The following is a 25,864-nucleotide window of genomic DNA, read 5'->3' as shown; positions in this document are numbered from 1 at the left end:
GGTTGCCACCTGGCTGATAAGAACGATGCTTGATGTCATTGTTACTAATAGGGGAAAAGGGCAAAAACATAGGAAGGGCAGTATTTTTTATTTAAGAAAAGGTGGCAATCCTGTATCCCACTCAGGTATCCGGGTTCAAGGCAATGGGACTTATATAAAATATAGGCAACTAATAACGATATGGCTCTCTGTATAACCTATGAAAAAGAACATCCTCAGATGAATACATAGCCACTCACTGTCCCTTTAATCTTCTTCCTGCCTACATTACTGGCACAGTTGAATACACATAAATGGATATCAAAAAAACTTTATAACAGAAAAACAAATCTCCTGAGGTTTGTTTGCATCAGCAACAAACAGCTTTTTAATAAAGCATTGCTTATTCATCACATTTGATCTAGAGGTACTCAGCAACTGACATAGTTTGGGTTTTCTTTCATTTGTTTATAGTAGAGTGCTGACCTCTAGTGACGGCTGCTTTTTATGTCACACAGATTTTAAATTCATTTTCTGATACAGGGCAATCCCAGCCACACTAGCAGGTTACAATGTCTTTTATAATGCATGAAGCAGTTCAGTGAAAAAACACCATGAAAAAGAACTGGTGATGTCAATAAATAATGGAGAACAATTAAATATATATATATAATATTTGAAAGGCAGAACGGAAAGGAGCTAGGCAGTCCCGTACTTAAGACTGCTACTTAAAGGCACCTGTTTGAGCCAGCCATACCCATCAGCCATGGCTACATGGGGCAAATGCATGTCTTATCTGGAACAGTGTTGTCCTGCAATGTCCTTGAAGGGCCCCACCCAACAATTGTGACAGCACCAGGGACATCTAGCTTTAAAAATCCCTCAGCTAGTGATTTTTTTTTTGCCAGGCATGGATTTGCAGTGAGTTTCTGCATTTTGCCATTGGCAGTGGGAAAATTTGTCAAGTTGGTCGTGGTCGCGGCAAAATAGACATGGTCGCATAAAAAAGTTGTGCGACACATGCATTTCGCGGATTTTTCACTGTTTTACTAATTTTCCTGTTGTTTCGTTTTTTCAACGAAGCAAAACAGGACAGATTCGCTCATCACTACCTCCAGGACCCCTGCCCCACACTTGCCAAAGAAGGGGATTATATTGCCCGCTGACCACCAAACATTCCAGCCCACACATACCTTTGGCTGTAATCCACCACCATCCATTCCATAAGGACTGTAGGACACTCCAGCCGGAACTTCATCATCATCATCATCATCATCATCTAACCCATTCTAGCTGCCATCAGCAAATATTTTGGATAAAGATTTGCACTTGGTACACAGAATTTCCAGAATAGCAGAGATTACATGTACTACTGAGCACATCTCTGAGATTCTCACAGGACTTTATGAAGTCTAAGCCAATGCAGTAGCTGGGCAAGAACCATATAATCTGAACTGATGGCCAGTAGCTACACTCCTTTTATAATAATGCTGGATGCCCTTTCTGTCCTTGATCCAGTACCAAAGTGGTTGTCACACTTGTCATTCACACAACTTTAACCCGCTGTGTTCCATGTTGCGTGCCAAAAACTATAACCTTTTTTTGGCTGCATTGCCTAAACCCAGCTCCTCCCATGCTGAACACTTAACATCCACACTTTACAGATGCAGCTGAACTGTAACTCTGAAAAACAAAATGTTTAACAATAAACAGCACCAGTGATTATTTAACCAAATAAACAATGTGTTCACAAGTAACAGTAGATACTCCTCTCTGCAGCTATTGATTTAGGCTTCCCCATGGGCGCTCCAAGGGATTACACACAACATTCACTGCCCACTAATCCCTACACTGGGTACCACCTGGGGAACTACCCCACGCTTCATCTTCTTGGTGGAGCACAGAGTACCCTCTGCCCATACACTGCAAGGTTTGGGCCCAGTACGGCCACCCTCATAATGGGACAAATTGGGTTGAAATGATGCAGGGGCCAACAATCAGATCACATGGAGGGATGTACAGAACCATCGGATGAAGACTACATTAAACATGCCAATATGGTCCTCATATGACAGGAAAATCAAACCTGCCAATAGATATCTGGATGATTTTTAACCAATCGTTGCTGATTGTTTATATTTGTCACCTATGCCTCTGGCACAAAAGGAAGCCTAGTTTTTTTTATGTTGTTGTTCTTGAGAAAAAGGAGCCAATCACTGCTGTTAAACACATGACTGATCTGCCTAACCATGGATGCCCAGTCAACTGACTGGGCATCCATTCTAAAACTATGCGATTGCTTGACTCCAGTATCTATGTATCAAAGCCAAAAAGAGCTGAGTGACATCAAAAGTTTGCAATTGCATACATACAACACAAATGAATTTTCTACGTTTTAACCGAAGTCAAGTACTTAGCTATGGGCAGGGGCGTGTCTATACCGCAAGCAGACTCTGTGACTTACTAAAGGGAACAGAGAGGCTCTCTGCAGCATACAGCTTGAATATGTTTATGGAATGGCTTTATGCACAAATATTAGAGTAGTCCTAAACTGCCTTAGGATGCTGCGGCTCCAAGTCACTCGCTACTTTTACTACTCTTCTGGTCTATATTTGGTTGGTTCTACTATATCCACAACGTCTGACTCACAGGAAAGGCAAACCTAAACAGCAGTTTTCATAGAGACAAACCAGAGGAGGCAACTTCTTTGACCAATAATTGGATTGCGTCACCTTAGGGGCGGGGCTCGCGTTAAGACCTAACTTAACTACTCACTGATTGGCTAAGAAGTTGGGCTCGTCCATTCGGCTATTGACGTCACGCCACGTCGATGTTTCTGGCTGTGCACAGCGAAGCGCCAGGGCCTAATAGCAGGAAGGGGAGTGAACAGCACCGGCATCTAACTGTGTCTCTCCCGGGTAAGTACGTTGCAGTTACATTGTTAGCTATTGAGTCTTTTTTTTTTAATCAATGGCACCTAAGCGCGCCGTAGCGGTGCTGTGAGGGAAGGGACGGCCACCTTGTTTGTAATAATAACATTATTTAGCGCAGGCTATATCCGCTCACACTCTCCTTGCTCTGTGTCTCCCAATACGGGTGCTGTGGGTGCTTCCCTGGCGGCAGTTTGTTGGAAAGTGGCGTTGATTTATTCTTCCGTCCCTTATACAGAGTTGTATCAGTATCACACAAGTTTAGCAAATAAACCCATGTGGTGTGTGCCTTTCCCTGGCCATTGGGTGAGCACTCTCCTCTAATCTGGCCTCTAGTGGCCTAAATGTCTCAGGGTGCAGCATGTATCTGTCCAACACACACAGCCGCATACTGACATGTCCCTAGGAAAGCATAAACACTCATTTTGCACTCCAGTGTTATACAGTTACAAACATGATTATTATAACATGATTGAAATCATACGAAGCTCACAGTCTATAGCCTGAGGTGTCCCCAGGTGAGAGTGACATTAGCTTGCCCACAAGCCATCCTGGCACCAGTCTATGGCAGCTTACAACAGCCCCCCTGGCACTGCTCTAGTTGAAACTCTGAAATCTGATTGGCTGCCTGGCAGTGACTCTCTTGGCATACAGCCCTTCTGTAAAATGGCAGCATTCTGAGGATGTGTGGGTACGTCTGATTTAGATATCAAATATAATAAGAATATATAATATAATATAAGAATATAGAAATCAAATTAAAAAAGCATTTGTAGGTGTTATAGTCTATATCTATATTGCCTGTAGATGGCAGCTCAGTGATCGAGTGGCTGCTGCGGAATGTTTTTGGCTAGAAGGTATAACGGTAGATAGAGACATCTCCACAGTTGTGCCTTTGTCACATGGAGTAATTTATACACTTGTCTAACAGGGATACGAGAGAACACACCTTGCATTTGCTCTGCATTAACTTGCTTTTCACCACTGGCAATTCTGCAAGGTTTCATGCTTCCAAGCCTTAAATTATTTACTATTATTATTATTTATAAAGTGCCCTCAATTTACGCAGTGCTTTACAGAATAGAGGGGTACAAAAGACAGAACAGTTAACATGTACATATAAACAATTCACAAAAATGGTTTGCAGTTACATTGGATGAGGATCGGAGACACTAGGGGGAGCGCCCTGCTCGCAAGAGCTTACATTCTAAAAGGGAGGGACATAAGGTCAGGGTAACTAGCATGGCGTTTGAGTTCATATAGGTGTGTAAAGTGACAGTAAGTGCGGAGTGAGAGGTGAAAACCAGTGGTTAGTGAATGTTTGGGGGGTTTAGGTTATAGGCTTGAGTGAAAAGGTGAGTTTTAAGAGAGTTTTACATATTTCACTCTTCATGTATTTCAGTCTTAGGAGAAACTGCAGAATTTAAAAGAAAAAAATCTCAAGCTACTGACCTATATATTATTTAGAAAGCAAAACATTTTATGTCCTTTGTCTCTACAAATTCTTAATATAATCATTGTATGGGAAAGTAATAACTGATTTACATCTATTGGAAACAGACAAAAAAAACTAAGAATTGTTTATATATTGTAAATCGGAAAATAAACGATTACACATTGCCTATACAAATGACCTGAAAGTGCTCTTGTGGCTTTGTGCGTGTGGCACTTCCTTTGCGTCACTGAATGCATGAACTGTGTGTATCATGAGGGAGGGGATGCTAATGGCAGGTAACCAAACAGGACTTGCATGTCCAAAGGGCGTGATGAACAGAGCTAATACACTTTTGTTGCTAAAATGAGACATTATTTGTAGGTATACACTCGTGTGATTACCCTATATATGTTTGCTCTCTTGGTTTACACAGCAAGAAATACTAATATAGAGTCTTTCAGAAAAACTATTTAAGGTTCATTAAGGAATTTTACATGTTACGGTACACCTGTACTTGCCACTATTTTCTTTTGTAGTTTCAGACTGCCTTCTAGAACTGGAGTGCAGGGATGCAAAGCCCATGACCTGACTTTGCTAGGTGTGCTGTAAGCACAAGTTATTTTATATCTTTTTTTTTTTTTTTTTCTATTTCTTTGGAACAAAAGTTAAATCAGTGTAACTAAATGCCAGCATGTGAGCATGACTCTGGTTTGTTACTTGCAGTTCTTTCTTCTAATGACTTTAGGGCTAGCCTTTTTATAACCATGGTACCCGATGAAACGCCTCTGTTTGATACTCGTCTTCTGGAGGAACTTGATTGGAGCCAAAATATGGTGTCATTTCATCCTGCCATTTCTCCTGTGAGTCCTGGGGATGGACTAATTCTTCGGCCTCTTTGTACAGCTGATTATACTAGAGGTATGTTTGCCCTTTGCACTTGTAGCGGAAGTTTGATTCCTGAGTGTGCCAAAGTATTACTCTGACTTACACTTGTCCTGCCCCCAAACATTTGGTATGCTGCATCTTATTCTAAAATTGTGAGTTGAAGTGCGTGCAGTTGCATATCCAGGAACATCCAACTTCAAGAGAAGTCAGTGAACACAATTTCTAGGTTGACAATATTAGATTGTTTGGGTAGGTTTTGGGTATCCTGGGTAGAGCAGGATACATTTAAACCTTTATTGTAGAACATAAGGCTATTGGAACTCAAAGTGAGTTAAGTGAGTGAGTTAAGTAGGCAGCAGACATAACATAAGGGCACACCGTATAGGTTTTTTACAATTGTTTTACATAAAAATGTTCTGATGCAAGATTTATTCCTTTACAGGGTTTTACCAGGTACTCGGCCAACTGACAAAAGTAGGGGATGTTTCTTCAGAGCAGTTCATCAGTAAGTATATCAAACCACAAACAGGCTTCCTTAATAAGTAAAATACAAATATTCCACAAACTTTAAGAAGTGCTGTACCTCTCTTTGTACTAGGTGATCGGCTGATTTAGTTCCATATTAATTTTCTAAGCGTGCTTGGATTTTCCTTCTCCTTAAGAACAGCCTGTGAACGGTCTCTCTCAGTTGTTGGCTTTTAGCATGAACTGGAAAATGTATAGCAAGAGGGACTGTATATGGGGGCGCCACTATTTGTCGTTTCTACTTAACACCTATAACACACAGGTTGTGGGACATTTTATACCCTTTCCTCTCTGCTCATGATACCTTAGATTGCCTATCATTGCCCCAATGCTCTTCCATGCGTATACAGTTTTCAAGTCAAGTATTGTATAAAAATAAGTAACTAAATTTTTCTGCAATTACAGCAACACATGGGGGCAGTATAAGGCATCTTGAGAGTGTGCAAGTTTTATAGCATTAGTGACCTAAATTGAAGTTAAATGCAAGATCACTGCATTCTTGTGTTTTGTTCAGCAGTCCAAATGTGTATCCTAAAGAATTAGCTTTGTGGTATTTTTCCTTTAAATGTAAATTAAATTATGATTGTATACCTTTTCCACCATATTCAAATTTACACACATGGTTGTATGCTGAAATTAATTTAAATTGTAAGTTTCCTTTCAAGGGACCAAGTGATGTCAGGGCAAGAACCATGCAGGGTTAGCTTAGGAGCTAATGCATTAAATTATATACATAAAGAAACATAAATACTTTATTTTTGCTTCACAGAAAAATTTGACCACATGAAGAGAAGCGGTGATTACTTTGTAATTGTAGTGGAAGATTTAAATCTTGGCAAGATAGTAGCTACAGCCACTCTTATCGTGGAACATAAATTTATACATGGATGTGCAAAGGTATGTTTGACTATATTATATATATATATATATATATATATATATATATATATATATATATATATTTTTTTTTTTTTTTTATAATAATCTATCCAATAAGTGTAATTTTTAACCCAGAGGTCTGTATCTATAAAATGTATAACACTCACTGAAATGCACATCAATTTGCTTGGGATCACTTCTGACTAGTCACTGAATCACCCAGAAGTGTCACTCCTGGCATTCTGTCTGCTGTAGGAAAAGGCTGCTCTGTCTTGTGTTTGCACCGATGGGCACAAGATCAGCCTGACAGTTTGTGCACAGAGGAGATGTTAGTGCTTACTATAGAGAAGAAAGTGTTGTTTCATTAACTGGTACTTTGTTTCACTGTTTGATTAAAATCCATGCATGTTTTTGCAGAGAGGGCGTATAGAAGAGGTTGTTGTCAGTGATGAATGCAGAGGAAAACAGCTTGGGAAATTGTGAGTATCCTTAATATAAAAACATTTTATTTAGTAAATATATTGGCACACTTCTGCCCATGGAACCTTATTTATGTGAACAATTTGGGTTAGTGTCAGTAGGACAAGGATAGCAGGGAAAGCATGCCCTATAATCAGTACCCAAATAAGTATGGAAGATTGCAGTATGCTGAACAAAACATTCTTCTGAGACAGGAGTGTGTTGTGGACCCAGCAAGAATAGCAACAAGGCTGCATGCAGCATTAACACCCATTGTAAGCTAGGATGATGAATAGTTATTAGTGGTATGCTTTGAGCACAAGAACCATCTTTAAACAGTCAACTTCACTTTAAATATGCAATTAATGGCACGGACTTTGTTGCAGTTTTTCCAATGTTAAATGATTTTGCTGGTTACATTGAATGAATATATATTCAGCTCCAGTCATATGAAATGGCTAAACAAAACTGCATTTGTCTTGATAAACTGGTATACTTTTGGGCTAGAAAATGATGTTGATATTTTTACCCATTTGAAGTTAAAAGCCAAAATCAGATCAGTGTTTGCTATAAAGCACTAAGACAAAGCACCTTGGTATACTATGCATTAGCAGGGGCTCAGTATACTGTTAAAAAGTATTGTGCAAATTACAGAGAGATACTGCAGTCTGGCTAAAAAAACAAATAGAAGCTTGGACAAAAGTTGACTTTCCAGCAGGACAATGATCCCAAACACAAGGCCAAAGTGAATGCCCAGCACTGTGCAAGAAGCTGTTGTGTACAAATATCATCCAACCAATAGCAAATCTGTCACATTGTTTCCAGGACACTATGCAAAGCTGGCACTTCCCCTTAAATGCATTATTACTGCAATATTAATGATTATTCAAAAACTGTTTTATTTTTGATGTCTCTTTATGTATGCAGTGCTGCTGAACAGATGCAGCACTATATTCCCGCAGGCAGGTCTCTATACTCCGGAATTTCCAGACCTGCAGCATTTCAAATAAAGTATAAAGCAGAGTTAAGAAATGGTGGATTGCATGTTTTTTGCATTTTGCCTTCCACTTCATAAATGACTCCCACTGAGGTTCAGTGCATTGAAAAAAGTACTACAGAATTCAGTGTAGGATTTGTTATTCAGTACAGTTACAAATGAACACTTGTGCAGGGCACTGTACACAGTGTCGGACTGGGGTGCCAAGGGCCCACCAGAAGACCTTAGGCCCACTCTCCCCTTCTCTCTTCACTCACTTTCTTTAGTTTCTTAATTACTTCTTTTTACATACTATTATCTATCCTTTCCTCCATTTCTTCTCATATAGAATTGAGTAATGGCCATGGCATAGGCATACAAGGCAAATGGTTGGGTGAGCAGGAGGGCCTACTGACACCTGGGCTGGGCCAGTCTGACACTGACTGTACAATCTGTATAGTTTGTAAACATCAGAACAGGATATTTTATTTTAAACCAGTGGCTTCTTGCTAGTGGGTAGCAGTGCACATTTCTTTTGTGATAAAGTTCAGTGTTTAACAGCTAATTGTCTCTTTGCAGGTTACTGTCTGTGCTGACGCTGTTAAGCAAGAAACTAGATTGCTATAAAGTGACTTTGGAGTGCAAGCCCAAAAATGTTGCTTTCTATGAAAAATTTGGTTACGTTGCATCTGATGAAACCTACATGCAGAGCAGATTCTGTGACTAAAAAAAACAAACCACTAGTACAGGAGAGGGCTCTCAAGCAGGGTTCTTCTGTCACTAGTGACATTTGATGTAATATAAAATCTGTAAATAACTAGTAATTTTACACTTTTTTAAAAAAAAAAAACTTAATTGGTTAATTGAATGTCCTTTATTGTAGCTCTCAAATTTAAGGGGGGTGGTTCTTTTGTATTTTTTTTTTTATGATCAGGACTGCCAAATTCATACAAAACATTTTGCTGCTGCTGAGCAATAGCCATATAAAAGGCATTGCTGTATCCTGATATGTACTGAGCTTGGGGAGAAAACATTTGCTTTTTACATATCATTTAGCTCAAATACCTCTCATTAATAATAACATAGCTCACGCTGAATATGTTTAGAGTGAATGTTCAATATAAACATGTTACAGTATGTTTACACTTCTTTAAGGGAATGTGGGGTTTTCCACTGCTATTTGTATAATGGCAAAATTCTATTTGTAATATTGCCACACAGAAAAATAATTCATTTCAGACAGCTTTTTATTTCTCTGAAAGTACAGCTTTGTATACATGACATTTTCCTAGTTGTGGAATATTTATTTATTGAAATGTATTTAAGATAAAAATAAATGATTTATATAAATCACTGCTCTGTTTCTTTCAAATTTTCTTGGGATAAAACTTAAGTTTGGAGGGTTTGACTTATTGGGTATTATATGAGAGGTTATAAGGCACTTCCATATTAATAATCTGCAGATTACATTATTATGTTGTTATCCCTAGGTTCTTGAGATTAGGGGTGGCAGTTTTTGTAGAAAGTCAGGAATCTCTTTCTACAAAAATGTCCTTCACTGAACCTAGAGATAACTAACAACTTATTGGTTGTGTAAGCTGGTGTGCAATATTATAAAAATACAATCACATCTGTTCTACAGAAAACACCTTGTGTCTATACAAGATGAACAAAGGTTGTAATTTAAAATGTTTTGCAGTTTTACGTTACAGGTATAGGACCCGTTATCCAGGCTCGGGACCAAGGGTAGTCCGGATAAGGGGTCTTTTTTTTCGTAATTTAAATACCTTAAGTCTACTAAAAATTCAATAAACCATTAATTAAACCCAATAGGATTGTTTTGCACCCAATAAGGATTTATCTTAGTTGGGATCAATTACAAGGTACTGTTTTATTACTACAGAGAAAAAAGGAAATCAGTTTTAAAATTCTGAATTATTCGATTAAAATGGAGTCTATGGGAGACAGGCTTTTTGTAATTTGGAGCTTTCTGGATAATGGGTTTCCGGATAAGGGATCCCATACCTGTATATGTTTAGGAGAGACAATCATGTCTGTCCAAGAACAGCCATTAAAATGTACATGAAACCGACTATATGTATGGGGGGGGGGGGGGGGGGGAATCTTTGGGATATTATCTTCAGATTAGCTGAATAGTTTGATTTGATGATAAATAACACTGGTGAAATCCTGTGGAACAAAAATCGATTTCTCCAGTATATAATATAACAACATGGAAGCAATACATTGTGTGTATATATATTATATATATATATATATATATATATATATACATACATACATACATACATACAATGTATTGCTTCCATGTTGTTATATTATATACTGGAGAAATCGATTTTTGTTCCACAGGATTTTACCAGTGTTATTTATCATCAAATCAAACTATTCAGCTAATCTGAAGCTATATATATATAGCTTCAGATTAGCTGAATCAATATATATCCACAATATGGTTTCTTTGATTTACCTGTAAATGGCATAGGCCAATTAGGCATGATACACAAACTCCTGAGGCACCACTACTGACTTTTCATCTGGCTTATTGATTGGCTGCTCATTAAAACATCAAATTCAGTGTAATATAACTTATAAGCACATAAGATGAAAGATTATTAAATATATATATATATATATATATATATATAAAAATAGATGCCGCACTCACAGGTCTTAATGAAAAAATAAAGAAAAATTTATTATGTCAAACTAACGTTTCGGCTGACTCCACAGCCTTTCTCAAAGTGAGTCAGCCGAAACGTTAGTTTGACATAATAAATTTTTCTTTATTTTTTCATTAAGACCTGTGAGTGCGGCATCTATTTATTTTTGTACTATACTATTTCATATACTGCACCCAGGCATCTGTGACCTTTTGTGACGTGAGTGCCTGCTTCTCCTCTTATATATATATATATATATGCTCCATGTTTGCTTAGAACACCCAGTCCTATTCGTAAGTAACAGAAATAATCTGACCACCTTACAGCATACATTTAAATACAATTTCTTTTCAGTCTGTTTATTTGGAAAACAACAGTTCAATTTGTTATGAAGGAACAAGAAATCTTCAGGCCTAAGCCACAATATAAATTGCATAATAAAAAAGACTGATATTTGGGAGGGTTATAGGAATATTGTGTACAATCTGCTTCAATGATCAAGTATGCCTTAGAATAGAATTATATTTGTTAAAAATTACAGAACTTCTAAACCTATAAAATGTATTTACAAAACACAAAAGTTTAGGAAACAATTCATTACTAAAGACGTTTCTTATAAATTAAATATTTTTTTTTTGTATTTTTATAGAAACAGTCCTCTTTCTCCTGTCATTTGCATTGTGTTTCATGTAACCACGTTATCTTACAAATAAAGGGAAAAAAAAAAAACTTCAAGTATGAAAAAAGTGCATTATTGCAGTATTACCTCTTCTCAAGTCCGAAAAATATTTTGGGGTTTAGTAAAACAGTTGTGTAAAACGTAGTAAAACAATCAGTGCCAATAACGCATCCATTACAAAGCCCCATTATTGTCCAAAAGCAGCACCAGGGCAGGAACACGGCTAGGCAAAATGTGTATGGGGTGAGCTCCATGCTTTTTGAATCCGTTCAGGGCTTCTGCTTCATCCTCAGCAGGCCTAAACAACTATTATCCTTCATGGGCAGCAGACACCTGCATGTTTCCAAGTTCATCTTCATCATCAAGTGTCCGTTTGAGACTTCCTACATAGAAAAAACAGAAAAAACAGAAAATGTCTAAAAAGGTCAAGATTGCAAGCTCTTTTGGGCAGGACCCTCTTTACCTCTTGTGTTGTTATTGGTTGCTTTGTATGTAATTCTGTATGTCCAATGTATACATCCACTTATTGTACAGCAATCAAAGGCCCATTAAGTTTTGCCCCTTGTCATTCTATCCTAATTTCATCCCAGAAATAGCCAAAAATAAAGAAAGGGAAGCCCCCAGGCTATTGCTAAAAGGCCATTTAAAAATGAAGCCACCGGTATTTAAATTAAAGCGGACACAAGGTGCGATATAGCCAGGTCCCTGCGAAAGGACACAATGACACCTGAACACATTTGTGTACTTCCTTGTGATGGAATCTTTTGGCTATTTCAAAATAAATAATGTCGCCAGAAATCTTCATAGACTATGCCCACTGACTACTATAGAAACGGCAGCTATTACTTGCCTGGTTTTTACATACAAATTTTAACAGTTTTTTCCTTAATAAATTGCCAATATTTACATTTTTAAATATCTTGGATATTGATAAATCTGACGCTTAAAGTTATGTGACTATTTTGCGAGTAAGTGTATGGGACAGGGCATTGGAGAGGAGTGCAAAATGACAATGAAAAATAGAGGGAGGAAGAGCAAGAAAAATGTCAGCACCAGAAATAGGGAGAGAAAACAATGGTAATGTGAATGTTTGTGGTATTGTTGCTAATGGGCGTAGGTTTCCAATAGTGGGTGCATTTAAGTGTTAAACAAAATATTAGCTGCTTTACCAGTAGCACCAGACTGTATACATAATGGCCTTCCCAGCTGCAGAGGAGACATCATCTTGATGGTTAGTTTTGCTAGATAGATGGCTTCATATTCCTAGAAAGCAAAGTCCCCAAACTGATAAATCTAGTGGCATTAAGATGATGTCTTGCCAGAGAGGTTAAATTGCAAATGCTTTAAACAAAATAAGAGATTTATAGGCAGAAAATTGTACAGGATGGTACCATTCACTAAATGATCGATACATGCACAGAATAAATGAAATACACATTGGTAGGGAACATTTGTCATAGAATGGTTTCTTGGAGGACCAATGTATTTACATACTGGACAGATATGATCCTTAAATGTGCAGTACCATTTTCACTTCAGGTGCTTATGGGCCTTTAAAACTGTACTGGCATAGATAGGAGAACTAAACCCTAAAAATCAATATGGCTAAAAATGTCCTTTAAGCAAAATTAATGTTTAGCGATCATACTTTTTGCATGGGGCCATATGCCTAATCCTTCACAAAGAATCATCCAAATACTGAACTGAATCCAAACCTTAATTTTCATAATCAAAATAGGTCAGAAAAAAAATTACATCAATTGTAAACAAAAATTTGTTGGTCAGTTGTCACATGATTTTAAAGGAGAAGGAAAGGTAAAAACTAAGTAAGCTTTATCAGAAAGGTCTATGTAAATACAGCTATAAGCACTCACAGAAACGCTGCACTGAGTTCCCTGTCAAAAGATTGGTTCTGTCTGTTTTCCTCTGCCAGAGACATGCAGCTCTTTGCTTTCTGCTCTTTCCTGTTCCCCCTCCCTCAAGAATGCTAAGAACTCAGTCCCCCCTTCCCCCTTAGGAATGTGGATCTGAGCCAATCAGCAGGAAGCTGACTCTAATTGAGCATTTTCACTTGGTCTGGGTGTCTGTGCGGGAGTGAAGCATTATGGGAACACAGCTCAGCGTTTTTTCTTCCTGTTTGGCTACTGACCAGCTGAACGGGAGAAATATGGGGAGACTTAAGGGCACTATTGAGACAACTGAAGGTATGCCTGCATCTTGAGATTAACTCTTTGGTAGCCTTTCCTTCTCCTTTAAGTGTTCAGATTTGGGTAGGCCCGATATTTCAGATTCAGGTGAATGTTTATGAATATGTATCTGATTTGTTTATGTATACCATAGTAAATCAGTCTACCTGAAGCTGGTGAACAAATCCAGCATTGGGATTAATGCAGAATCTTCTTTCCTGGACATATGTAAAGGCATCCCTAGACAAAAATAGAGAAAGGCATTTAGGAGCAGTTACATGAACATAAAAGGGTAGCTCAGGCCTTGGCAGTGATACATCTTTCAGGTGTGTGTGTGGGCAGATCGCACTGACCCACTTTTATACCACTGTGGAAAAGACACAAGAAGTTCATAGGATCCGAGGGAGCTCATAGCCAATCATGTGTATGGAGACCAAGGGCGATGGCACATGGAGCATGATTCTACATTAAAACCACGCTGTGTCAAAATTCATAAAAGTTGCCAGTCATCTGATTTGACTAAAGACTGGAAATTAAGCAAACATAACAGCTCATTTGCCATGTACATGCAGGCCCGGATTGGCAATCTGTGGATTCTGGCAAATGCCATCACTGTAAGATAGCAGAGACAGTCACTATTTATTGGGCTGGTTGGGCCTCTGTGTATTTGAAATGTGAGGGCCTATTGTGAATCCCAGTTTCGGATATGTGTACACTTAATGATTTTCAAATATACACCAGCTAATCTTGTTACGTGCAATAAAACAAGTAATAAGGGGAGGTGATTTTAAATAAGAGATGCAGACATATCCCACAGTGGCAAACGGCTGAATAATTTCATACTACCGATTGTCTGTGCACTAGAAGCCCTGTGTGTGTGAGAAATAATATGTCCAGGACAGTAGAGTGTCCAAAATAAAGACATTTGTTGGTTAGCCTGCTAAGTAAAATAACCTATGGTAATAAAATGGGGGTGGGGCACTTTTAAACATACCTGTATTTTATGCCAAACGTTTCCATTATATATGCAATTACTAAGGCAGCGCTTCTAGAGATCCCTGCATTGCCATGGATAAGAACCTTTCCTGCACAAAAAAGGCAAGTTGAATTTATGAGTTTGCAAATGTAAGACAAAGACACAAAGTGGCACAATGTGATGGCTACAAACAAGTGGCCAGAGATGGCCCCAGCTATAAAAGTAGGCACTAAGTTACCCTCTATCTTATGACCCAATTTTTGATAATAAAAGTGTTCATTGTCCTTGCACACTGCTATTTTAGGCTTATGCTGGATATAGATACTAAATAATGTATAAAGATTCACTTTGGAATAGATCCACTTTCTATGTAGGGCAAAAAAAAAAAGCCACTAGATAAAATCTGCATCTGAGCAAATGCAAATGATCTGTTTTTGTCATTGGCCTGCCAGGATGGCGGTCATATCTTTTGGAGCTTTTGTGCTCTTTACTGTTCCCTCCATAGGTTCTTTTCTGTATGCTTGATAAGTATTGCAACAAGTTCAGTTGTATATGATGTAAGTATTAACACTAAGGTTAAACATTTTTCATTTCTGGTTTAATTCTATTGTGCGAATACACTGTTAGGGTGACCGTTTGTGTAACCATAGTATCCCAAACTTCCCATATGTTATGGTATTGCGGACGTTTTGGTGAATTTAATTTTTTACTTACTTTTTATTATTATTATTATTATTATATTACCTTATTATGATACCACATCAGTGTTTGGCTTAAAGCAAAATGATTAGGGAAATTTAATATGAGCTTTATTTAATGAAAATATGGAACTTTCCAAATAGAATCAATTGAAATTCCTGTAGCATTTCTGAAGTTACTCCACGTTACTACCCCTCCCTCAGCATCAGTCTCTCAACTTGCAGCTTTGCATCAGTTAAATAAAAATAAGAATTTATGATAATATAACTTATGGGCTGTGCTTTTTATGTATTAAAAGGAGAAGGAAAGTCATTTTACCGTCAATAGAGTTACCACATTTGTGCCACCTAGAACAATATATTTATTCTGCAGAAAGCTTTACCATACATGAGTAAACAGCTCTAAAAGCTTTCTCAGTTTGCTTAAGATAGCAGCTGCCATTTTAAGTAGCTTCCTGCTGCAGCTGTAGCCATTATAGCTCAGGCCACACATTCCTAAGGGTGGGGGGGGAGTTCTTAGCATTCTTGTGGGAGGGGAGAGAGGGGATAGAACTGCCTGGCCACAGGAATTAAGCATTTTTCTGAGAGAGGAACAGACACTCAAACATCATGTTTACAAAAAAGGAGACAAGAAATCCTGTGTTTGTTTCGTTTTTGAGCATTCAGTGCAGCATTTCTGTGAGTGCTTATGGCTGTATTTACATAGACCTTTCTGATAAACCTTACTTAGTTTTTACATTTCCTTCTGCTTTAAAGGAGAACTAAAGAAGTGCCATTTTTTTATATACTGAACAGACAGCACTACCTTAAAATTTCAGAATGTCTATAGTAGTAATGATACAGGTCTTTACAGTTGTTACAGGAACCCCTGATCTTGGATTTTGTTAGAACTATCTGGGACACTGTGCATGCTCAGTGTGCTCTGAGGAGCTTTTGAGAAGCTAAGCTGGGGGGGTCACCCCAAATTATCAAGCAGAAAATTAGGTTGGCCTGCCATAAAAACCGATGCTGCAGATCTGATTTTTAAATTCTGATGCTAACTGCACCGATTTCAGAGCTGCCATGTAATGTGAATCTTAATGAATTACTAATCAGCCTTATACAGCTATATTTATTTTTTATATACTGCACACAGTATATTGTGCATCGGTCCCTAAGCTCAGTAACTGACAGCAGCACAGAGCATGGGCAGTGAATCAGCAGAAAAGAAGATGGGGGGCTACTGGGGGCATCTTTGTGGCTGTGGTGCCTTGGGCTGGTACAGAACCCCAAAACAGTGTACATTGTTTCAAGTCTACTTTTTTACGTAAGCTTTAGTTCTCCTTTAATTCAGTAAGTAGGCTGGCCTACTTACTGAATAAATAGATAAAGGGTGTGAGGATATTGTTTTATTATCCTGCCTCACTGGTAGTAACTCAATCCAAGCAAAGACCATATGATTTGAAATCATATGATTTTTTTTCTCCATTTGAACAGGTGGTCCTTCAGCTGTTACAGAACGACAACTCTGGCCAAGGGTGCAGCTATAAAAGCCTTGCTGTACACAACACTTTTTAAATGGTTCTTTTGGTAATGGCATAGCAGTACAGCAGCTTGTCAGTATGAAAGGGAGTGAGTTTCTGACATAACATTAGAGAGTACCCTATATCAGGGGGTCACACAACTCCACAGAATACACTACTTTGTTATGAAAATAACCTGGAGTTCAACAGAGTATAAGAGAATAGAGTATATTCAGAGCTGCCAATAACCAGTGTATTTAAACAGTGTACAAGAAGCATTAAATTCTTATGCACGTTACCTCCAGTTTGTAAACATCCATCAATAAATTCCTTTGACTGTATGGAGAAAAAAAAAAAGGGTAACAATAATTTTGAAAAATGATTTGATACATAGTTATAGAACAGTTTTAAGCTTATGGATATATAGTTATTAAATCGCATTTTACCGAAATGAACAGTTCCAGGGCATAATGGCAACCAGGGAGTGATTATATTACTATATTTTAGCCAATGTGGGTCCTGCACTAGTGCAATATATTGGATGGCACTTCCGATTTATGGGGATCAAACAAATCTTCTCAATCTCCATATACAAAGCTAAAAAAAATAGATTTTTATTGCTAGAATAAAAAAAACAACATTTTTAAAATTTACACAAGCACTAGCATAACATATAAAATATTTACTAAATTAATTTCTAAGTCTCTATTATGTTTGCATGTCAAATCAAAATCATATAGTCAGACAGTTTTCTGCATTGTGTCACAATGCAGAAGTCCTGTCATAATTTATTCCTGAAATTCTAGTGGTTTATAAAGAAAGCACCCAGGCCACAATGGTCCTGGTTTAGCTCAAGAAATAAAAACACAGTTTTGCCTCGTTTGAATCAATCTATGCTCAGCACAAGCCCTGTTTATTGCACTCATGTTGAACAAGGATGTATACTGCCTTAATGTTAATGGCTGCCCGTGCTGATGGGGCAGGATTAATTAGCAGAGTGATTCAGATAAGAAAACTTAGCAAAACAAAAGAAACAGCCTATTAAGAAGAAGAAAACTGCCCAGCACTGAGAAGTGCATTAAGAATATGAATACTGAAATTTTTTTTTTACTGAAGTTTCCTCCTACAGTGAAGCAGGGAAGACATGTAGCCCTGGTAACAACTTATTTAGATCACAAGCTACTTTTTCTGATAGAACAGGTAGCATTCTCCTGCTTATACAATACACTTCTTAAATGAGGGAAACTCACAAATATTATAACTATGTTCAATAGTGTTTTATCAAGAAAAATACTAGGAAAAAAATGTCTGTTTTATGAGCCTAATCCTGGGATCCCCAACCTTTCTTACTCATGAGCCAAAGTAAAATGTAAAAAGACTTGGGAAGCAACACAAGCATCATAAATGTTCATGGAGGTGCCAAATAAGGGCTAAGATTGGCTATTAGGCAGCCTCTATGCACACTCAGCTTACAGGAGGCTTTATTTGGCTGAAAATCTTGTTTTTATTCAACCAAAATTTGCCACCAAGCCAGGAATTTAAAAATAACTACCTGCTTTGGGGGCACTGAGAGCAACATCCAAGGGGTTGGGGATCAACATGTTGCTCACAAGCCACTGGTTGGGGATCACTGGCCTAATCCATAGGCTCATAAAACAGAAATTTTTGTGTGTTGCCACACACACACACACACAAAGTCTGTTATTAAACTGTTATTCAGCAGTTATCAAACTGATGGCCCAATAGAAGACATCATCCAAAACCATCATCTCCATAAAATGTATCATAATTGCAGTCAAACCTTTATTTTTTTTTTTTCGTTTTTTAGGGGAAAAACTGAAGGAACATAAAACGGGATTTGGCATTAGCTAAATGTAGCTGGGGGTGGATTCCAAGAACTACTACAAGAAAGAAACTTACCATTGGAAAAAAGCGTATTATGTTTTCAACTGGATTATCTGCAATGTCGAGCACTAAGTACCTGGCAACATGAATGGAGTATACAGTAAAGATGTAGCACTTGCTTATTTATTAACAGCAAAATGTAACAGGGTTTCAATGGATTTTCAATTCTGTGCCCAAATACAGTTCCTGACTGAAGACACTAGAAAATGTTGGTCAGAACACTAAGCAAATTTCCAATATATATTTTAAATAGTTTAAAAGCTGTTTTTGTAATTGCTAGTATTATACAGAAAGTATGTTCTGTTCACAGCACAACTGAATCTTGAAACAATGTATCAGAACCTCTTCCCAGTTAAGATTTCCACAATACCCTGCCTTTTCTCTTAACAGACCTTTGAAGAAGAATACAAAAGCAAGGCACTTGTTGAGTTGAGTATTGACTGGATGAGAGTGTCCTTTTCATACATTGTTTCAATAGTCAGAATAAGCGGTGTTCAATAATAGTTGATTAAGGGGGATACCACCATAGTGGTATAACTACAAAAGAAGCATATACAAATGCTTTTATAGGAACTTACCGAAATAACTGCTGAAAGTTTGGTTTAATAAAATTAGCTTCAATGTTTTGCCTGATGCAGATAACATGAGTTATCCCACATTTCTGAAGTACTGAGAGCTAAAAAAGAAAGAAAGAAATCCCTTTGTTACCCATCATTAAAGAGACCTAAACAGTACAGGATTCAGTCGGACATACAAATCAGGAGTTAGAGACAGCTATAACTGAGTTTTAGCTTCTCCCTTTCATACCTTGCTTTTCATTGCTGCTGAATATGGACCCAAAAATAAGCCAGGTAAAATTTCCTTAAAAAGAAAAAAAGTTGAAGAATGAGAACATGAGAATATCTTTAATGGGGCAAATTTGTTAAATTAAGTTAGATCAAATCTGATTAATGTTGTAGCTGGTCTCTAACAGCTGCATTTAGGAGTCAAGACCACTCTCTCGGGGACCAGAGAGTAGAAGGATTTGCTGCTGCTCTAACATGCAACTTGGCTCTCATGTTTTAAGGGAAACAAAGAACACTAATCAATTTGTAAATTTTACTACTGTTACAAAATGCTTCCTGCAACCCTAGCCCACACAGAGGCAGGGCTGACATGAAGTTCTCTATGTCTGAAGGGAAGTACTGGACTAGGAGGGACCTTATATCTGTGTAGAGCTCTTTTACGGGGCATAGGGCTAATGGCCTTTGTGGGAATCCTAGCTGTTTTATTCCATAACAGTAATTAAAAAAGACTACAGTTCATAGGATGCGATAACTGCCCTTACTGTACAAATCAAGGAGGACTTCTTATTCAGCAATACAAACAAGTACCTACCAAATTAAGAGATGTTTAAAGATAGAAATGATACTAAATTAATAATGAAAGGTACAACTTATTATGCTTATGGACATGCATTATCAAGCTGGACAGACCATGCTGTTGGTATATATACACCCTTGTGGCTTAAGAAACATTACATAACAAACATTGCTCAACTTTCCTATGCTTCAAATAGAATAGTTAAGATGATGTTAAAGAATGAAGACAGACATCAGCAGCAGTGGTATGATCTCCTATGACATCTTCACATTGGTTTAACATGCAAAATATCAACTATTACCCGAGTGTGCAAATCTAGTGTCAGAAAGTAGTGTCATCAAGTGCAATCCATTACATGCTTCTCTTACCTGCTTCAACTAAATATTACCATATTGTTTCATACATGACTAAACCATTCTCACAACCAATCCTGATATCTGATACATCTCTATCCATCATTGTATCCCTCTCCTTTCTCATGGAGGGCCCATCCAATGCCCAGGACTTCTTTCACTCTTGTACCACTTTTCTAACTCATGAGAGGTGGGGGTAGATCTTCTTTTCTCACCCTATACCAATAAAACTTCCTTATCCAAATCATTCCTAAACTTTGCTCTAACATCAAATAATACTTTGCGCATTTGCAATGTGCATTCCTATTTTTAGCAATTTGGGAGATATTACTGGCTGTTGGCTCAACTGAAGCAAATCCAGTAAGTAGTCAGTGTATGCACAGTAAGAGTCACTAACACTCTTGATTTTCAACAGAGCTGTTAAGCAGATATAAAATAGTCTAACAACTGCTAATCTCTCAGCAACTGCTAAAAACAGAAAATGAATTAAAATGTAAAAGTGCTCAGTTGTAAACATTTATATAAACTCATGCTTTGATTTGAAATGCCCTTTAATCAATTAACAGAACATACTATATGACAATGACATTGTTCCCTCTGCCCAGCCACCAATATACTTTTAACCTATTCCTGTCCAGACACAATTAATGGCTTGGCAAATTTGTATCTTCACTGACTTCCACCTATATTGCTTACCTATACATATTCTGTAAGCACCCCTTCAAATTCTCCTTGCCTTATGCATACTCTGCACATACTTAGATCTTACAGTAAGTAAAACAGGAGATCACTGAATTATAAAGGGTTAAATGTATACATTAAAGTGAATTAAGGATTTTCTATTACAGCATGGCTCATTCACTGTTCACTGAAGATTCCACCTTCTATCTCCCAACAGCAAAGTTTTGGTGCTCTTAATGCAGCCCCATGCTTATTCTCAGGGTCTGACTCATAAGCTGAAAATTATTTTTAACTCAGTGTTCTGAACCTAGTGTTAAATTAACCCATAAACTCTTTGCAAATTCCTCTGTACCCTTGCAGTGCAATATATTTAGACATTATCAGAAAAATTTTATTTACCAAAAATGATTTTATGTTTTCTAACAAACTTATGCATAAAACACAATAGAGAATGCATTTTTAGTAGTTTAAACTTTTTTGCACTGCTGCATTTTTTTCTCCTGCTCCAACGGCCTGTATCCCCACCATTGTGATCCAATCGTTCAGCCCAAGAAGTGGGCATATATAGAGAAAAGATCCGCTCGTTAAGTGATATCAGCAATTAAGCAGATGCCCAGCTTTAATCAGTAATGTTGAAATGCTTTAATCTCTTTGCCTACTTTTTGCAAAAGATGCAAGAACCTGACCAATATTTTCTTGAAATTCTGTGAAAAAAGTTAAACATACCTGCATTTCCCTTCTCATTGGATAGGTCCAGTCCTTTGGAAAAATAAACAAACATATAAATTGAATTGCATTGAATATATAAATATGACAATATATTTTTAATAAAATCATTTGACCCACAGTATCATCTCTGGGAACACTGTCAGTGCCATGAAAATGTGATTGTTTGGATTACATGATCATTTCAATGAGAATCTCTTGCAATGGAATGCCACCTAGTAATCTGATGGAAAGTAATCCCTGCAGCTGGAATTCCAAAATAACAGTTAAGGTCCCCATACACGGCCCGATTATAGCTGCCGATATCTGTCCCTTGGACCGATTCAGCAGCTTATCAGCCCGTGTAGGGGCAGAACCGAGGGGCCTGGCTGACAGATATCTGGCCTGAAATTGGCCAGATATCGATCGGCCAGGTTAGAAAATCCAGTCGGATCGGGGACCGCATCAACGAGCCGATGTGATTCCTGTTGGAACAAAGGCTATAAACATCCTAGAGTAATTGTTTATGTTTTCTATAGAAACAGGCCTGTAATCTCTCTCTTCAGGAAAGTAGAGTATAGACCCCCCTTTTGTATCTTTAATCTATAGCGACATGTCCCTATCAATTGCAGTAATCATGTCATAATCACTTGTAAAGAGATCATGTTTTTGTAAATCCACCCCAAACCACCCAACACACCCACCAACACTTAGTGCCCCTCTGAGCAGCTGGTTAGCTGGTTCTACTAGCAATGGTTGTCTGAGGGCACAACAATCCACTAACGTACAAATATTTGGTACATCTCCATAGGGTCCATACTATAATTTTGTGATTCTAGGGACCCCAAAGATCCCTGCCTGCAGCAACTGTTTACTATTGTACCCCTTTTCTCTAAATTTTCTAAAAATAAAAAAATTGATACATGCAATCTACAGCATTTAACCATGCTCTTTAAGATAGAAAAATTAAAACATTATACATTTGAATTCTGTGTTATTCTGGGTATTGTGATACTACATACATACGATAACACATCCATGTAAAAAAGACCCACAAATGTAAACGGTGCTTATGAATTTTCACTGCTGTCACTTTGGCTCTTGCATATTATGGTTACCCCAAAGCCAGACATTTTTAATGAATTAATTTTTTTTAAGCTTAAGTATTTTTTCAAAATTTCTAAAAAATCAACTTCCCCTTAACATATCTCCAAAATGTTATTGTATATGAAAAATTATAAAATATATATTAAGAATGCCTCATGTTTTCTAAATAGTCATATGATTATAAAATGAACACAAATAGTGTATTTGCATTTTCATGGCTGCTACTTCAGCCCCTGTAAACAAAAGCCCCTAATCAAAAATCTTAGCAAACATTCCAAAAAATGTTAAGTGGGTTAATGTCTATAAACAAAATTAGCGAACTGCAAATCTTTTCTAAATCACAAATAATGCTAAATCTGTGTTTTTTTTTTATAAAAGTTCCAGAACTCAGTTTGAAACCTGCAATGTATTAAAATCCACACAATTTTCAAAATGTATGTAAGCAACAGGATCTTTTTGGAGTAACATGACAATATGATGTAGTAACAGCTCCTGACAAAAGTGATGCCACTTATTTCCAAGGCACCAAAAAATGCAAGGCTTAGAGACATACAAAATAGCATTACAATTTGAATTTCAACAACACACACTGAGTGCATATTTGTACAGTAAAAGGCAGAAGAAATAAATTTTTTTAAAAACAAAAATATTTCTAAAATTCTCAAAATTGGCACTTGTCATAAATATCATACAAATAAATTCCAGTGTATTATACATATGTTACTAAACTACCCAGATAACACCAAAACATGAATAGTGCATATGATTGTCCATAACTTATACTTCAACCCCACCAGGCAAGACACACAACTACAATGTTATACATTATAAAACACATTAAAATAAGGCAGGTATTCTCACAAACCAGATAGTGTAGTAAGCACACTTAGAAAGATTCACAATAGTTAATTATCATATCTAAATAATTTGGACCATACAGCATTAACAGAAAATAAACTATCAATTAAACATTCAATATAACTTTGCTTTTTTGGGGGAAAATAAATGTTTGTTAAAATCATTCTGTTCTCTCTTTAATATTAGTGGTCATTCTGCATAGCAAAATATAGTATACTTCATACAAAATAGCAAAGGGATCCCTTATCCCGAAACCTGTTAGCCAGAAAGTTAAAAATTACGGGAATGCCATCTGCTATAGAGTATATTTTAAGGAAATAATTATTTATTTAATTTCTTTTCTCTGTATTATTTAAACAGTACCTTGTACTTTATTCCAGCTAAGATATAATTCATCCTTACTGGGGAAAAACAATAATACTGGGTTTATTTGGGGTTGTACAATGTTATTAAACATTGTTACTGCTTTAAAAGTTTTTTTGTAAATGTAACTGCTATTGAAAGCAGCATTTGCTTAACTCCTGGTTATGACAATGTTGCAAAAGTCAGTCTCCTCTAGAAAGACAGGTCAGTCAGTCTGCTGGCTTGCGGCACATTGTTTCGGCACAATTTTGCGGCACAAAATTACAGAGAACACTGCTTTTAAAGGAGAAGGAAAGGCTAAGTCACTTGGGGGTGCCAAAATGTAAGGCTCCCCCAAGTGACTTTAATCGATTACCTTGTACCCCGGGCTGGTGCCCCTGTTAGGAGAAAACTGCACCAGCCCGGGGTACCTGTAGCGAGCGCTTCCTTCTTCTGTCTATGTCAAAATCCATGGGTCCGGCTTTTCACTCTACTTGCGCATGCGCAAGTGCGTGAAGGAGGGAGTGGAAATGCTCACAGGTACCCCGGGCTGGTGCTGTTCTCTCCTAACTGGGGCACCAGCCCAGGGTAAAAGGTAAGTGATTAAAGTCGCTTGGGGGTGCCTTACATTTTGGCACCCCCCAAGTGACTTAGCCTTTCCTTGTCCTTTAAAAGCAGTGTTCTCTGTCATTTTATTTTTATTCTCTGCCCTGGTGATTCCGACTTTCGAAACAATGTGCCACAAGGCAGCAGACTGACAGACCTGTCTTTCTAGAGGAGACTGACTTTTGCAACATTGTCATAACAAGGAGTTAAGCAAATGCTGCTTTCAATACCAGTTACATTTACAAAAAAACTTTTAAAGCAGTAACAATGTTTAATAACATTAAGCACCCCCAGATGACTTAGCTTTTCCTTCTCCTTTAATAGCAATAATATAAACAAATGTCTTTACCATTATGAATTCATAAGGGATGGATATTGTAAAGTTGCTTAGAATTTGGTTATTTGATTAGGCAAAAAAATATTTTTTGGGTTGACATGTCCTTTAAAATAACATTTGGGCCTTCTACTTCTACTAAAGACATTCTCCTTTTAATTTCCACACGGCTTTCCCAACAGCCATATACAGGGTAGCACAGCGCATTAGTAAACAGCAGCATGTGCCAGACACCATGTGAGTTGAATTACAGAGTAAATCCACTTTCCATGGCTTGACTAGAAGTAACAGAACTAACAGCATTAGGAAAGGCTGCTATATACCGCCGGCTCTATACAGTAAAGTGCAGCCCAAAGAGCAAGCACCCACACCCCAGGCACACCAACACAAGAGATGGGACCCCGGGAGCTGCGAGTGCCACAGGTTGCAGTGCCATTGCTTCCAACCAGAGATAAGCCGAAAGCCATTACTAGAGAAATAAGGGGGGACTGCTTGGAAACGCTATATGAGGCCAGTGAGACGAGCCGGTTAAGGCTGCAATGCTGTAGGCTACGGCCAGTCACTCCCCTGCAGGAGCCGGCACAATAGCAGGCCCTCCCTCACCTCAGCTTCTTCCTTGCACAGCGGGAGAGAAGGGAACTGTAACTTCACGTCCTCCATTCTCAGTAGCCTCGGTGCTTGCCAGCCGGGAAAGGGCTTTGGTGTAGCAAGTGGTTCAAAATGACAGACCGAACGCAAGAACTAAACCGGCAACAGGATCACACACTGGCGCCCCCGGCGCCATGCTGCAGCCTACAAACCGATGCGCGCACACAGCT

General features: G+C 37.8%; 2 protein-coding genes across 3 annotated transcripts; one reads left to right on the top strand and one right to left on the bottom strand.

Annotated features, from left to right (window-relative positions):
• Nucleotides 1-2,773: 2,773 nt before the first annotated feature.
• Nucleotides 2,774-9,422, top strand: gnpnat1 (glucosamine-phosphate N-acetyltransferase 1). 2 transcript variants are annotated; one of them, XM_012968199.3, is made up of 7 exons: nucleotides 2,774-2,897; nucleotides 4,881-4,949; nucleotides 5,090-5,262; nucleotides 5,672-5,734; nucleotides 6,524-6,651; nucleotides 7,051-7,112; nucleotides 8,648-9,422. In XM_012968199.3, exons 3-7 carry the CDS (start codon nucleotides 5,109-5,111, stop codon nucleotides 8,793-8,795), a joined length of 555 nt encoding a protein of 184 aa, XP_012823653.1. In that variant the 5' UTR covers nucleotides 2,774-2,897; nucleotides 4,881-4,949; nucleotides 5,090-5,108; the 3' UTR covers nucleotides 8,796-9,422.
• A 1,662-nt stretch (nucleotides 9,423-11,084) lies between these two features.
• styx (serine/threonine/tyrosine interacting protein) lies at nucleotides 11,085-25,815 on the bottom strand. Its single transcript, NM_001142223.1, is given in 10 exon segments — nucleotides 11,085-11,814; nucleotides 12,601-12,694; nucleotides 13,785-13,857; nucleotides 14,612-14,702; nucleotides 17,093-17,129; nucleotides 18,714-18,774; nucleotides 19,277-19,374; nucleotides 19,506-19,559; nucleotides 21,821-21,853; nucleotides 25,650-25,815. Coding segments are annotated over 10 exon segments (672 nt in total). The 5' UTR covers nucleotides 25,707-25,815; the 3' UTR covers nucleotides 11,085-11,740.
• Between the last annotated feature and the right edge of the window lie 49 nt (nucleotides 25,816-25,864).

The sequence above is a fragment of the Xenopus tropicalis genome, chromosome 8, assembly GCF_000004195.4.
Source record: "Xenopus tropicalis strain Nigerian chromosome 8, UCB_Xtro_10.0, whole genome shotgun sequence".
Classification (NCBI taxonomy): Eukaryota; Metazoa; Chordata; class Amphibia; order Anura; family Pipidae; genus Xenopus; species Xenopus tropicalis.
This window is presented reverse-complemented; position numbering and strand designations above follow the sequence as displayed.